General features: G+C 40.5%; 1 protein-coding gene across 3 annotated transcripts in view; it reads left to right on the top strand.

Annotated features, from left to right (window-relative positions):
• Nucleotides 1–14,248, top strand: part of LOC128366065 (neurocalcin-delta A) — a 69,225-nt gene extending 54,977 nt beyond the window's left edge. For all 3 annotated transcript variants that reach the window (XM_053326719.1, XM_053326717.1, XM_053326718.1), the window contains 3 exons: nucleotides 7,390–7,495; nucleotides 9,909–10,029; nucleotides 11,186–14,248. In XM_053326719.1, the coding sequence (XP_053182694.1) occupies nucleotides 7,390–7,495; nucleotides 9,909–10,006 (204 nt within the window). In that variant the 3' untranslated portion in view covers nucleotides 10,007–10,029; nucleotides 11,186–14,248. The remainder of the gene's footprint in view (nucleotides 1–7,389; nucleotides 7,496–9,908; nucleotides 10,030–11,185) is intronic.
• Nucleotides 14,249–15,571: the final 1,323 nt, after the last annotated feature.

Here is a 15,571-nt window from a genome sequence, read left to right as displayed (position 1 = left end):
TAAAGTCATGTTTGTGTCACCTTATACTTCACCTCAGATATTTACCTCCATGTAACTGTGTCTGTAAGATGTGTCTCTCTTTAAGTGATAAATGCTCCACTGTGTTTCAAGCCAGTGATTCACTTTGCCACTGGTATTGGGTAAGCAGTTGTATGTCACAGTTTTACTTAGAAACAGCTGTTTACTTAGAAGCAACTGCTTTACTTAGAAACAAATTTGGTAAGAGTGAACCAGAACAGTAAGAGTTGCTGGCTGTGAATTGAAAACATTGAGCTGAAAGAGGTTAAAGGTGGAATGTTGCCTCAGTGGTTAGTACTCTTGCGTCACAGCAAGAAGGTCCTGAGTTTGAACTCGGGATGGAGTTTGCATGTTCTTCCCGGTTTCCGCCAGTGCTTCAGTTTCCTCCCACCATCAAAGATATGTATGTTAGGGTTGAAACTCCTGTCAGTGGCCCTGGAGTCAGTCCAGGGGCCACTACACCACACCTGTCTGTTGCACCTAGTGTGTTCAATAGGTCAAATGCAGACACGGTGCCTCAGTGTTTAGCACTGTTGCATCACACCAAGAAGGTCCTGGGTTTGAACCCGGCCTGGAGTTTGCATGTTCTTCCCAGTTTCCGCCGGGTGTTTCTATTTCCTCCCAACATCAAAGACATGTATGTTAGGGTTAAAACTCCTGTCAGTGGCACTGGAGTCAGTCCTACCTGCCCACTGCCCTTAGTGTTTACAATAGGTCAAATGCAGACAATGCATTTCATTTCAATGTATGTGAGTGCTGAGAAATGACAAGAAAGAATAAAGAAATCTTAACCTTGAAATGCTGTGTAGAACAGATGGGAACTGTAGAGTCCTCTCACATTCTCACAACCATTTAAATGATATAACTATCCATGTAATGTTAATCTTTTAGTGTCTCCTGCATGCATCTGAATCACTAATGAAACAGCCAGCTCCTCTGATCCATTTCCAAGGTAGCAACCGCCCATCCATAATACCTCACATGTGCCCACGTATCTACGCCTCAAGGCTAAATTTGCCACCCTACCTCAAGACAGCAGTGATTCAGACTTCAACCTGTCAATTCTTCTTCTATATCCTGACAATATAAACCCTCTGCCCACTTCCCACTGAAAGGTAGCGTTTCCAAGGACAAAAGAAAAGACAGCGTGACTCAGACGGTCATGTCTAGCTGTCTGCAGGGCTCATCAGTCGAAATGAATAGAAGGACGAAGAGTGCCGAAAAAGTTGATCGTTCCACCTTAATGAGGGGGAAGTGAGTGCACATTTATGATCATTAAGCAAATGCGTTTGTGCGGATGTGGCGGTCGCTAATTAGCTGCGGTTAATTAGGAGCAAATGCTCGCCATCACCATGAAAACACGGAAGAGGTATGATAAGTCTAACTCAAATGCGATGATAGCTTTTTCAAATGCAGGAGCTCTGTGTTTTACTGCACCGTTCCTCAAATGAATCTGAGCTGAAGTGCATTTGTAGGAATAGCCCAAGGCCATCTTATTTTGTCTCTTTCTGTTTCAGACACACACACACACACACACACACACACACAGAAGCATTTACACATAAACTCATGCACTACCGCCGTCTCTCTCTCAGTTTGGCTGGCTGGCTCTCCTGGTTCAAAGCCTACCCGCCTCTGCACAGAGAAGGCAGACTTAAGAGAAAAGTTTCCTGACTTCTGCAAGTAAGCGCCGAAAGTTAAAATGAAGCCTGAGCTCTGAGTCTTGAGTAAAGCCTTTGAGTAAAGTCTGCAGTTGAGCGTGATCACAGTATCAACTTTCAGGGGTAGCAGAAGGGCAGATTAGCAGGTGGATGTCATAAAGCAAAATCCATCTATTTTCTGCTGCTTAGCTGGGTGTTGGGTGTTGGTGAATGACATTTCCTGTTCAACATCTTTAGGCTAGTTCTACCTCAGTATGATATTTTTGGCTCAGTAGAGGAGCGGTTCTTGTGATGGTGATGTCATCGGTTGATCCACCACTTTGGTTCAGACCGAAATATCATGTGTGCTCATGACATTTCATACTGACGCCTTACAGGACACACATAAACCACAAACAGTGCATCACACATCATAAAATAGCAACATTGAGGTAGAATATTTAGTTAGTACATAGTGCAGTAGATAAACATCAGTGCAACATTTCATGAATGTGATATCATAGTCAGTGCCAGACAGACTATACCAGTAGGAATAGGTGTGTTTTCAGGCGGGAATTAAAGGTGGAGACAGAGTCAGAGTTGGAAATGTCTGATGGGAGGGAGTCCCAAAGGCAAGGGGGCAGATCAGCTAAAAGCTCCTAACCCCATGGTGGTTAGGTTGGCAGATAAAGCAGAGAGCTGGATGGCAGAAGAGGATCTGAGAGGGCGGGAGGATGTGAAGATGTGAACAAGATTAGAAAGATACAATAGTGCCAGGTTATTAAGGACCTTGAAGGTGAGAAGCAGAATCTTAAAATCAATATGGTATTTGATAGGGAGCCAATGAAGTTACTGCAGGGCAGGTGTGATGTGTTCAATAGAGGGAGTTCTAGTGAAGATACGAGCAGCTGCATTCTGGACCAGTTGGAATTTATGAAGAGATTTACGTGGAAGACCAGTCCAGACGGTATGTTAGCAAGGTGTGAATAACAATAGCGGTGCAGGTTGGTGTAAATGACAGACGCAGATGATTGATATTACGTAGGTGAAAGAATGCAGACTGGGTAACATTATTGATGTGGGCTTCAAATGATAATGTGCTGTCCAGGATGACACCCAGACTCCCACCTAGACATGTGAGCATGCTAACACACTAAACTAGGATGGTGAAGAGGGTGAACACTATAACTGCTGAATAGAGCGGCAACGATTAGCCACTTAATCAATTAGTTGCCAACTATCTTAAGGTAAACTCAATAAATACATCTCAATAAACTCAATATCTTTGGGTTGTGGACCATACGAGACACTTGAAGTCGTCATCTTGGGCCAACAAATATGCAACATTATATAACATTAATGAAAAATATCTTTTAGTGTTCAGTTGGCAGTGTGTTACCCACTTGATTGACATTTTCTCTTCAAGGGATATTGTCCACCAGTATTAATTTAACCGGCACTTGCCAAAGCTTCACCCAAAGGACTGTGTCATTCCTCCCACAGTGGTCTCTATGTTTCCTATTCACACTCGCCTCCATGCGCCGTAGCAACTGGGAGTCAAGGCCCACTCCAGCTAGCTAATGCTCTCTCCTGCAGAGAGTGTGTAAATGCTTGTGATGCTCATAATTGGCCTTGCTGTGGGAGTAATTGGGATGGATCGGAGCCAGCCCGGTCTCATCTTCTTCAGATAATGAAAAACACCTCCGAACATAGTGAGGAAGATAAAAAAAACCACCTCATGCACTCATCAATAGTTGATATCTAACCTTTGTCTACCTTCCATCTGAAATACGGAGCTATCGGCGTAGCAGAGACGGAAGGCAGAGGGAAGTTCATTGTCTCAATAAGCAAAAAAGAAGGGAGAGTGCATTCATACTGGTAATTTAGTGTGATTGAACAGAATAGAGGAGTAGATGAATAGATTGCTGCTCATGCGGATAAAGTCGCCATGGGAAACGCATTCATCTTTGGTGCGAGGGTGAGGCGAGACGGTGTACGTGGTGTGTGTGTGTGTGTGTGTGTGTGTGTCTGCGCGCTTGAGTGTTTATTACCTCGAGAAGAGTCAAACAGAGCTCAGCTGGCACAAACAAGTGGACGACTTCTCTCGCTCTCTCTCTTTCTATCTCTCTCAAAGACTGCTTTTCTACATCCGTCTCTCTCTGTACTGTTTGATCTAGTCACGGTGTAATAACCAGGGCATTTATATGACGGAGCTTTCCTCTCGCTCTCGTTCCTAAATGGGCAGGTAGCAGTCCTGTCATCAGCTCATTCTCCTCATATGTCCTCACTTAACTGTGGCCATTTCCAGCTCCACAGGAGATGATGTTGTGTTCTTGTCTGGACCCCCCCCCCCCCCTCCCCCTCCCCTCCCCCTCCCCTCCCTGCTGAAAGGAGACAAAAGTACTTCTTTTTTTCTCTTAAGGGCATTCAGGTTGTTGTAAGGATGCTGCCTTGACAAATAGATCTCAATGAAAGTCTGTCTACAATGTAAAAAGCTTCAGAGAAAGAGAGCTGACTGAAATGTCCAGGTAGCTTTCACTACTGAATTACTGACAGGAATGAAGAGACTCCATAGTGGGAGGTGAGAGGGAGAAGAAGGAGACAGACAATCAGCCTGAGCGGATACACCAGCTGGCAGAGGGCCGTGTGTGAAGAAAGAGAAGATAAAAAGCCACAACCAATTAAGACGAGGGTTGTGGTTTGTGGATGCTGGAGAAGACAGGATCAAACCTGAATCACACTGGCTTTACTTTAATGCACTCTGCCTCAGCCTCAGATGTGCTTTCTAAAGAGCGGCTCTGTTCATTTCCTACAACAGCTGGATGCTGTAGCTTTTAGCAAACGTTACTCAAACAGGAGTACATAAGCAGCAGATCCTCTTATTTTCATGTTTTTCAAAGTCGATATGGCCACTCTTTTTTAGTTTGTGTTTTCCATTTGAAGTAATATATAAAAATGGATTCATGAATGGAATCCACAATTATTTTAACATGCTGTGGAAATAACAGCCATACTGCATTTCCAATGATGAACTGTACGTTTTGCATTAATGTGGATACATTACACTAAATTGGCGCTGAAGGACTGGACTTGCGTCTGTGAAGCTCTCTGCATGTCAGATCTAATATCAACCATACTGGTTTTTAATTGGACTTCAAATTTCAGGCCAGCCACCAGGTTGTAGCTGTAGTGGCTGTTACACAGATTTACTAAAGAAACCAGTGGACATGTATATTAGAAAAAGGGGTTTGGAGTCATTGTGATCACTATGCACATATTCGGTGCTGGTTGTGTTTTTATAGTAATGAATGAATTTATCACTCAGTGCAACAGTGTGACTCACTGATGTGTGTTTAATAGTTTTTGGATTTACACACACACACATAGACCTGTCACAATAACTACTTTTGTTGGACGATTTATTGTCTCAAAAATAATTGCCATAAATTATATTATTGTTATTTGAAGATCATTTTATACCACTGATATAATGATAATATAATAGTATAATAATGCAAGGTTGGGGGGGGGGGGACTGAATATCTGTGTTTTCATAGCACTGTGTGCAGGCTAGTTGGGAATATTGAGTGAACTATAAGCTTCAGATCGTTTCACTTCTTATTGGTTGCTTGTAATTTTGGGATTTAGGAATTTAATCTCATTCCACTGCATTGCCCTGGATTAAGACCAGCAGTCAAATCCCTAACATGTATTATTGGCTAAATGCAGTAAGCGCTCACAGTAGTTTGAAGGATTTCGATTAATAACAGACCGGGCTCCAAACTGAAATGAAGGCTGATATTAACCATCGTTGCCTGAGCTCCGCTGTGACCCGGGAGATGAGCCGCCCTGCCACTGAGTAATAGGAGGCATAACCAGCACCTATTTAAAGCTCCCACTGCACTGTAATCACAATCAGCCCTCCTCTGTTCACATGTCAGCTCCCATTCCCCTCAAATCCGCCTCCTTATTAGAGACAGAGAGAGTGGGCTGTGATTTCACTGTTTACTGCCAAACAGCCGGCAATGCAACATAGAGCAGAGGAGACACAACACTGATAAATAGTCTGTGTGGGGGTGTGTATATGTTTGTCAAACCCCACCTGAACTATGAAAATGTATTGGAATGGTAACACAGTGCAACAAGTTGACATGTCAGTGCCGAATGGGTGAATACTGACTCACCTGTGACACAGCAGAAAAAAATGTTCGTATGTCACAGTGACATGTTGTATCAGGTAGATTGCATTGAGGATGTAGAATAGGATGTGTTTTATGCACTTGTCAGCAGGACAAGGTTATCAAACAAACGACTCTTTCTCTTCACATCAGCAGGCTGAATAAAAGCAGCTGTGACTGTAACAAGCTGAAAAAGAAAAGTAGCGCAGAACATTTCCGAAGCATTCAGTAGAAGAGGAGAGAATAGCAGAAATATTTCTGAATGAATGTGTCAGGGTTGGTATTGATGGAAAAAGTTATACCTATGAAACTAATGATTTTAATTTTATTTAACATTGACCATGAAGTCAGATGATTTACATATTATGAGAATTTTTGGGGCAATACAGAGCATACATTTACTCTCATTTACACAAATACAATGGCTGAGGTTAAACTGTACTGTACTGTACTGTACTGTACTGTACTATACTGTACTGTACTGTACTGTACTATACTGTACTATACTGTACTGTACTGTAATGCACTGTGGGGGCGGCTGTGTCTCAGGAGGTATAGAGCGGTCCATCCATCAATCAGAAGATCAGTGGTTTGATTCCCAGCTGCTCCAGTCCACATGTCACATGTCAGTGTGTCCTTGGGCAAGATACTGAACCCCAAAATTGCTCACGATGGCTGAATGAATGTTTGAGTGAATGTTAGTTTCCTCCTGGTGATCAGGTTGGTACCCTGTGTGGCAGCCCCTGCTATCAGTGTATGAATGTATGTGAATGGGTAAATGTGACATGTAGTGTAAAAGCACTCTGAGTGGTCAAAAACACTATAAAGTGTTATATAAGTACAGTCCATTTACCATTTTTACTATGAAATATGGAATTATTTCAGCCACAACAGCATTTTCTTTGGATAATGCACACATTTCATTAAGAAATGACTGTTAACTGTTTGATTTTTTCATGAAGGCAACATTTCCAAATGAGGTTTGGTATGTAAATTATTCCAAGCAGACTATGGGGACATTAAAATGATCCATGTAGTTGGTTTAATATAGCGGTTCCCAAAATATTTCCATTGGTTTCTCTAACAGTCTATATTTCTAACTGGGTCTAGAAAAGTAACGAGCTGTAAAGTGTCTTACTTGACAACAAGTTCAACTCATCATGTTGTTAGCTGGGGCATTACAGCATATTTAACAGACTTTATAATGCAGTGATGTGATATTTACTCCTTATTCCTTCTGTTTTGATATGTTTGATCATAAAACAGAAGTGAAACGTTAGTAGTAACTCACAAATGTTGCCACACCTTCTGCTTGTCTTCAAGGCACCCTAAGAATGGCTTTATAGGTGGAAAGATACATATAAACCTTCCACTGATCCTTCCAGTCAACATATATAAATCAGAGCGATTAGTTTGAGACTCAACAAACAAAAGTAAAAGTTAAAATGAAAGAAGCTGTGACGGTTCTAGAAGCAACAGTTAGCAGCACAATAGCTTAGAAGATCTACGGATAAATCATTGATTATCTGTCTTCACTTGTGTCCTCCATGCAGGCAATCTATAAGATGGTGTCCTCCGTGATGAAGATGCCTGAGGACGAGTCGACACCCGAGAAGAGGACAGAGAAGATCTTCAGGCAGATGGACACCAACAGAGACGGTACCTTAAAAATAACTTGTTGGTTGTTTTTGTGTCAAGAATCAGGTGTTTTAAGAATATAACAACATACTATGTCTTTATGATGATCTACCCAGATATAGAAAGTTAGAATTAGTTCATTGATTATTTGAGTAATTAATTATTTTCATTGAAGTGAGACTGGATGGGCATTTCCATTGCAAATGTGCCACACAGCTTGTCACAGACACCTGGCTGGCTGGACAGCAGCTGTTGTCTTTGTACAGAACCAGCCTGCATGCTTTTTCCATTACAGAAGCACTCCAGCCTGAAGCAGCAATTCATTGACAACAGAATTCACACCTGACCCCAGATTTTAGTCATACACACACACACACACACACACACACACACACACACACACACACACACACACACACACACACACACACACACAAACAAACACACTGCATATGCTCAGACAGTAAAAACATTACAGCTCTGATCCCTGAGCAGAGGAGGCACAGAAACAAGATGAGAGGAACAGAGAGTTTACATTGAGGAATTAGTGAGTAGTGTAGGTGGGAAAAGATGTAGTGAAAGAAGAGGAGGAGGAGGGGGGGGGGGCGCTGGGAGAGAAGTGGCAGAAGATGTTTAGACAAAGTGTGAGAGAGTGTCCTGACCTGGACAAGGGAATGCGGTGTCTTTCTTCTGCTTCTTCTAATGAGAATCACGAGGAGCGAGGAGCGCACTGTCTGTCTGCACGTCTGTCTATCACGAGAGAGAGGGGTCAGGAGAGCAAAGAGCCGTCTCAACACTGCCACCTCTTGGCGAGAAGTGGAACATGGTTAAATAAACTGTACAGGGAGGCAAGGAAGAAAACGAATCCTGAGAGAGGCATCCTGAATTATGTGTTTTGTTCACATCTCACTAAAATTCACAAACATCCCATTACCCAGAAGGACTGTTCCAGTAAATAGCCGTAAAGTTATTTAAGGCGTTCTGCCTCATGACCCACCGAGGAATTGCAGAAACACGAGCAAGTCGTTGTAGCAGCAGGAGGTAGCCTTTAAAGTCATAAATCACATATTCACTTTAGAATGAGTAAACAAGCTCATTAGAGGAGAGATCCACTAAGAAAGCAGTTAGTGATTAAAAATGCAGCAGCTTATTGTCAGTGTGTGTAATTGCTGCCGTTTTGTCAGAATAAAATGTGTCCTCTAGTTATGTGTAGGAATGCAATGCTGCTCAGTCACTACTACATGATGTTAAAATGCAATTTAACTTATTGTACATTTAAAAGTCATTATACTCTTCACGACACCGGAGCCTCCGGCAGGACTTTGATCTGGTTCAGCCTAATGTTCATTTTCATTTGGTTAATGAAAACAATGACTAAATATGCTCATGAACGACCATTATTTCCACGACAAAGACAAGAAGATTGCAGTGCCCACATGTGTAATATTATTGACTATAAAAATGTAGTTAAAAATAAAATCTCTCTTCAATTTCATCAACAAATAAAGAGGAGACAAGATATTACAGAGTCACAGGAAGCGCAGGGTGAGCAGGACTTCTGTGCATTCAGGTGCAGTGTTGAGTGTAGGTTGCCCACATGTTAGAAACGCTACAACCACAGCACACAGTAACTGTGGTTACACATATGAAGAAGAAGAAAATAGACATAGTGTGAGTGAAAGGTGAGATATTATGCAGCCTGTGTAGACAGCCGTATTGATTAAAATAGCAGCGTATAACTTAACCTTTCCTTATCATGGTTGTTATCATAGCAAAGTTTGCCTGGATTAACCTTTAATATTGAACTAGCTGGCTAGACAGCAATTTTCTTAAGCATACATCAATATTAAATCCATGACATGCTTTTTTTCTTTTCTTTTTTTTTTAACACCGACTTCACATCTATTTTTTTAATGCAAGCAGATTGATATTTGATATTGGTATTCTTTTGACTTTTATTAGGCTAACTACTTTTATTTCTATTGTTCAGAACAGGAAGTTACGTTTGTACCTCGGGCAACCAAAATATTGGTTTCAAAACATTTTATTGTGTGTTCAGCTCTCATTGTTTTAGAATAGTTTTAAAGAGAGTTTGGGGACCCAGCTGTTGAATCCTGATGGTTTAAAATAAATATGCAATCAGAACATGTTCCATGTCAAATCGATGCCGTCAGATCAGACAATAAGCCGTGTTTTTAATCATTCAACCTGTTTTTCATCAGATAATGATACAATACAATCTCATGTGAAATAAGAAGAATTTCTGGTTTTAGCTCGACTAGACTGACTGAAATATTCAATATAATCTGATGGTTTAAACACTAAAATGTCAACATACTAAATAAGATAAGAAATGTGAAATGTGGTTCTCTGCTATGTGAAAAAGTAAGATCATCCTTCTTATTCTCTGCTGTTGGTGTCGTGTGTGTTTAAGGTAAACTGTCCCTGGAGGAGTTCATCAAAGGAGCGAAGAGCGACCCCTCCATCGTCCGCCTGTTGCAGTGCGACCCCAGCAGCGCCGGACAGTTTTAAAACCTGAGGCATCAACACAACTTGTAAGGCTCACATTCAACACAACAAATATCACCGGAGTTTAAACTAATATTTTACAAACAGCAAAGCGTAGCAAAATGTGAAGAGGCTCGAGTACGATGGTACAGGAACAAAGGTGTTTCTCCTACGAGCAGCCTCCCATGCAGTGAAGACGCCCGCTGCAGAGCATCTATTCAGAGGCTGCGTGCACCGTGCAGCATGTGGGAGGGGTCACGCAGCACTGCACCCGCTCTGTCTCTATCTGTATTTGGTGGATCGATATGAGAGAATTTGTAGGTGGCGACCTTTTATTTTGAGGCAGGTGCTGAATTCTTTGCAGAAGCTTGTTGTTTTTAAAGCCTCCGTGTGTAGGTAGTATTATCTTTGTTGGATCCACTTAAAAAGAAGTCAAATTGAAGTTCTCTGAGGGTGGTGCAGGTGCTGCTGCAGTGATGGGGTTCAGGATAGATGATAAACCCCTGCAGGATCTCAGTGATGATGTAGATGAGACAGTACATGACACTGATAATGAGTCCACAAGGTACCAATGACTTGAAATGTATTTTGTATTCTGTTCCCTTTCATAACATTTTATTATTAATGAGACGGTGATCTTTAACAGTTTTTATGAACCTTATCAGAAAGTGAACCTTGTTTTCTGTCTGAACACGGTTTGTATTTAAATCACTGCATTTTTTACAACTTTCTAGCAAAAGTCATATATTACTATTCATAGCTATTGAATCTATATTGCTGAGGGAATTTTGAAGAATCAATAAACTAGAAAAAAAATTGATACGTCTTTAATTATTTACCAGTGATATAATTCATTTAGGAGTTTATGTATCCAGCACATTAATATTTAAATATGTTTATGTTGTATGTTTAAGGATTAATAGAAAATACATGTACTTGAAGATAAGAACAAACACTGATGCAACCTTTTGTAAATGGTGATGTACTCTGGTGATGTCATTCAAACAGACTCCTTCACAGAAAAACATTAGATTACCTGACAGCTCTTAATCTGGTTCTGTTTCCTGTGAAGGCTAAAACAGCCTCTGGGTCTAATATATTTCTGGGCTAAAATAACCCTGATATTCAGCATGTGATGTCTAATTACATCAACCCCTGTTATCACTGCTAATGTGTTCACCTTCACTTCTTGTCTCCTTGCAGTGCTTCTTTCGGGTGACTCTTAATGCCCTTAACTCTCCACTATGGAGCAGACTGATGATGAAGAATGACAAGCTGATGACGATGAAGAAGACAGGCCTTCAATATGCACTGAGGACTTCAAAGGATGGGCACAGGAGCCACATTCTCCAGTTTTAACAAAAACCTTCCAAAAACCCCCTGCAGAGACTTAACCTGAAGACTTTCCCAAACCTTTATCAGGTTATCACATCCCTCCCCTCTCCTCCCCTCCACTGATTGTGTAATTGACCGGGATCCCTCAGTCCTCCTATAAGCATGTCAGAGTGTAAAGAAACGTCTACCGTAGGTTGTATATACAGTATAAACTGGAGTGTCTGTATCAGTGTCTTTGCTTGGCTCTCTGTGCCCTTTCCAGGCTCCAGCCGGGGCGACACTGAGCCTCTATCACTCTAATGTGTGTCATAGACAAGAGTGTGTGCATGAGACAACAAGAAAGAGAGAGAGAGAGAAAGAGAGAGAGAGAGATGATATGTTTAATTAAAGGACAATACTGTAGGTGAGATAATTTAATCTGCAGAGAGGACTGGTGAAGTGTGTCCTTCACTCAGAATGAGTACTTTTAGTACTTTTACTTTCATCTTTTTCTACTGTGAGAACATGTACATGTGTTTGTGTATTTTTTGCAAACTCAGTAGATTTAGTTTTATAATTTGTGCTTTGTGCATAGAGCTGCCGCGGTGTTGATTTTACTTCTTACTGCACAAATTAGCAAAACCATTCAAACTATTGCAGTAACCACCATAAAACATAAATTCAACCTCAGATGTTATATAATAATGTGTTCCTAAATACCGTATTGGCCTGAATATAAGGTACCCCTGATTATAAGATGACCCCCACTTTTCCAACAGCTGTATTTGGAAATATACTTTTTGAATATAACTTCCATCATATTATAGTTACATACTCACACCCACTCCTACCAGGCTCTTAGAAGGAGTCAGAAGTGATTTTCTCCAGCAGTTAGCATTTATAAAACTGTCTGTTTGTGTTTTTGAGCTCCTTATCATCTGTGACAGTGGTATTTGGCAGCTCGACATGTTCCGTTTCTGCAGTAGAGATGTTGGAAGACGCTTTGGACTCGTTTTCAATCGTCATGAATTTATGAAAAAACTCCTGCTGGTTAAACTCCACTAACGGACTCTTAACACTCACCATAAACAGACACAAAACACTCACTAGCCTAGCAACATTAAGGCTACAAACAACCCATAATACAACAACACCACTTTTTCATATGTATTTCCAGAGAAGAAACATCTTATATTAGGACCATTACGGTAAACTTATTTTAATGCATTTATTCCTGTAGTAATCTTTTATTAATAGCCTCTTAAATCTAATTACAGTAACCGCGGCAGCTCTGCTGGGGCAACAAGAACATGTAATGTTATGCTACTATGCATATGCATCCTAACCAGTAGTTTTGATTTTGTGAAGTCTCACTGATGTAATGAAGCATCCCTTTATTCATCATCTGTTCCAGTGGTTTTTCATATCAGCAGGAATCTGACAGAGAGAGAGAAAGAGAGAGAGAGTTTGGAGCGGCAGGCAGTTCAGTGTAATGACTGCACTCTAGATTAAAGAAAACATAGAGAACTAGTCTTTAAAGTATGAGTACAGTGTAGATATGTTCACCTCAATTTGTAAAGCAAACTCAGATAGTCCAGATCGCTCGGTTTTCAACTTTCAGAACAAATGTTGTGAAATAATGAAATAATAGTTTTTGTTTTATTTAAGCAGGATATCAAGCATGCAAACCAGTTTCCTTCTTTCTAACATTTACTATGTGGAGAACAGAGACGCGCTTCTTCACCTTCACTTTTCGATGTTTATTAAAGTGCCGCATGTTGAATCAGTGGTTGAACAGTGGCGTAAAGGGGTGAGGGGGTGGAGGGGGTGGGGGGGTGGGGTGTATAGACTAAATAACACAGTATGCATGTGACTTGTGCGCATGTGTGTTTAACTATGTTTGTGGGTACCATCCGGCTCTCTGCTGGCTTGTGTATGTTAGTATCGTCACAGCTCGTACTAGCAGTAGTCAGTGTTATGGACTGCCAAAGCTGATGTAGCTAATGGTTTAGAAGAATAACGTCATGGAGGCAAAGCAAGCAGGAACAGAGGCAATCTTTACACATGAAGACACACTCACTGTTTGTTAGCTTCTTTTTCTGTTTCAGTTGAGCTTAATATTTCAAATCATGGATCCAACACAAAGAGGACTTAAGCAGGAGTCCCTATTCTGAGTATGATGTCAATTCAATTATAAAAATGTAGTAAAGTAAGTAAAACGTAACATTCACATTAAGTGTTGGCATCCAGAATACATTGTAGCACTGACACTGACATGAAAACACTCCTTCACTCAGCTGACACAGAAAAGTCCAAATAAAAGAAGCTCTTGCCCCTTTAATTGTTTTTAAGGAGGTTCTACCGAGATGAGTGCCCCAATGCCCCCCTCCCCTTCCCTGAATGTAATCGAGCCCTCCCCCAAGGGTTGAGCAAGCCGTTTCAGTTATTGCATTGTTTTCCAATTAGAAAAAAAAAAAAAGCTTTGAATGTTTTATTAAATAACTGCTGTTTTTTTTTTTTTTTTTTTGTAAACAGAAAAAAGAAAAAAAAAGATGCAGACAAAGACAAACCGAGAATCACAACTACTGCAATGATACTGTCACAATGTGTTGCTTTTATTGTATTTTTATGATTTTTCTTTCCTTTTTTTAAAAAAAGCTCAAAAAACTAAAGCAAAAAAAAAAAAAAAAAAGCTGCGTCAGGTGTAACATTTCTGTTAAACACAAAAATAGCATCTTGTGGTCAAGTGCCAAATGAAAACAAAAACAGTATTGTATAAATTTATACTGTAAAATTGTTATCTGTTGAACAAACTGTTTGTAATTGTTGCATTTTGTAGGTTTTGTATGGTATCCTGTATTTAGTGACTGCAGTTTTGGAACACAGGATTCTGTTTTTCGGTCAAATTTAAAAGGCAAGAATTAAATTTACAATTTATTGTGTGCAAGCATGTATGTGGTGTTTGTTGTATTGTGTTGTATTGTGGGTTGTGTTACACCCAGGATTATAAATACTGCAGCATGTGCACGTCTGCTGATAAGTACAAGACATATCAATATAGCAATGCCAAATATAGTTTAGAAACAGCGTTGCCATTAGTCTGTGTACCAGAGAGCAACATATTTTTCAGTTGTAAAATGTCCCACACAGCATCTATTGTCACAATTATTTAAAAGAAAAGTTAGGCAAGCTTAATCAAAATGTTGTTCATGTTATGTGTTTATGTTTAAAACCTAATATCAGCAGATATATCATGATATCTTTTAAACTTTAATATCTACATTGATATAATATAGATACTGATGGGGACACATTAAAGGAAAAACCAACATGAAGTGTGTTATATCTAACAGCCTAGTGCACCTTGGCATTGATTGTACAGTCTCTGAACTCTACCGGAGGGATGAACACCATTCTTCTAAAAGATATTCCCTCATTTAGTGTTTTGATGATGGTGGTTGAGAGCACTGTCTGACACATTAGTACTAAATCTCACATAGTGTCTAACTGGGTTGAGATGTGGTGACTGTGAAGGCCATAAAATAGGACTCACATCATTTCCATACTCTTCAAACCATCCAGTATCCCCTCATGTCACCCTGGGAGAGACCACTCCCATCAGGATAGAAATATTTCATCATAGGATAAAGATGATCACTCAGAACTACTTCCTATTGATTTGCAGTGACCCTTCCCTCTAAGGGGGCAAGTGGATCCAAACCATGCCTCGCACAGCCTAACAGAATCACCAAAGCCCCTCTCTTTAGGGGGTCAAGCATTCAGACCTGTACTGTTGTCTTGGTGAATGCCACTCATGGCTTCGCACACTTCTCGAGAATAAGATGAAGATGACTCATCAGACCAGATCACTTATTTCCACATCTCTGTGTCTGTGTTCACATCCTGCATTCTGACATTCTCAGTCACCTGAGGAAAGGTTGCTCTTCTGTTTTTCCTCACGTCACACTAATGTACAAACATCATCATCATCATCATCATCATCATCATCATCACAATTTCCGACCCTATTTACTGAGCTCTTTCCCATTGATCTAAATGCAGATGTCACTTGAGTCTCTGTTCTATTGAAACAGCAGCCAGCTGAGCAGTCTTTGTGACTGAAGCTCCTTCCATCTGTGCCCCAACAATCAACCCTCAGTCACTCAGATCTTAAAGCTGTACTTCATCACAGTGTTGTGATGATAGCGGTTCATTAGTTCAGCATGTTAGTAAAGAAATGAACGATGGGAACCTCATTAACTTTTCAGGTTATAA

The sequence above is a fragment of the Scomber japonicus genome, chromosome 10, assembly GCF_027409825.1.
Source record: "Scomber japonicus isolate fScoJap1 chromosome 10, fScoJap1.pri, whole genome shotgun sequence".
Lineage (NCBI taxonomy): Eukaryota > Metazoa > Chordata > Actinopteri > Scombriformes > Scombridae > Scomber > Scomber japonicus.
The sequence above is the reverse complement of the archived record's forward strand: the minus strand, read 5'-3'. Positions and strand labels throughout refer to the sequence as shown.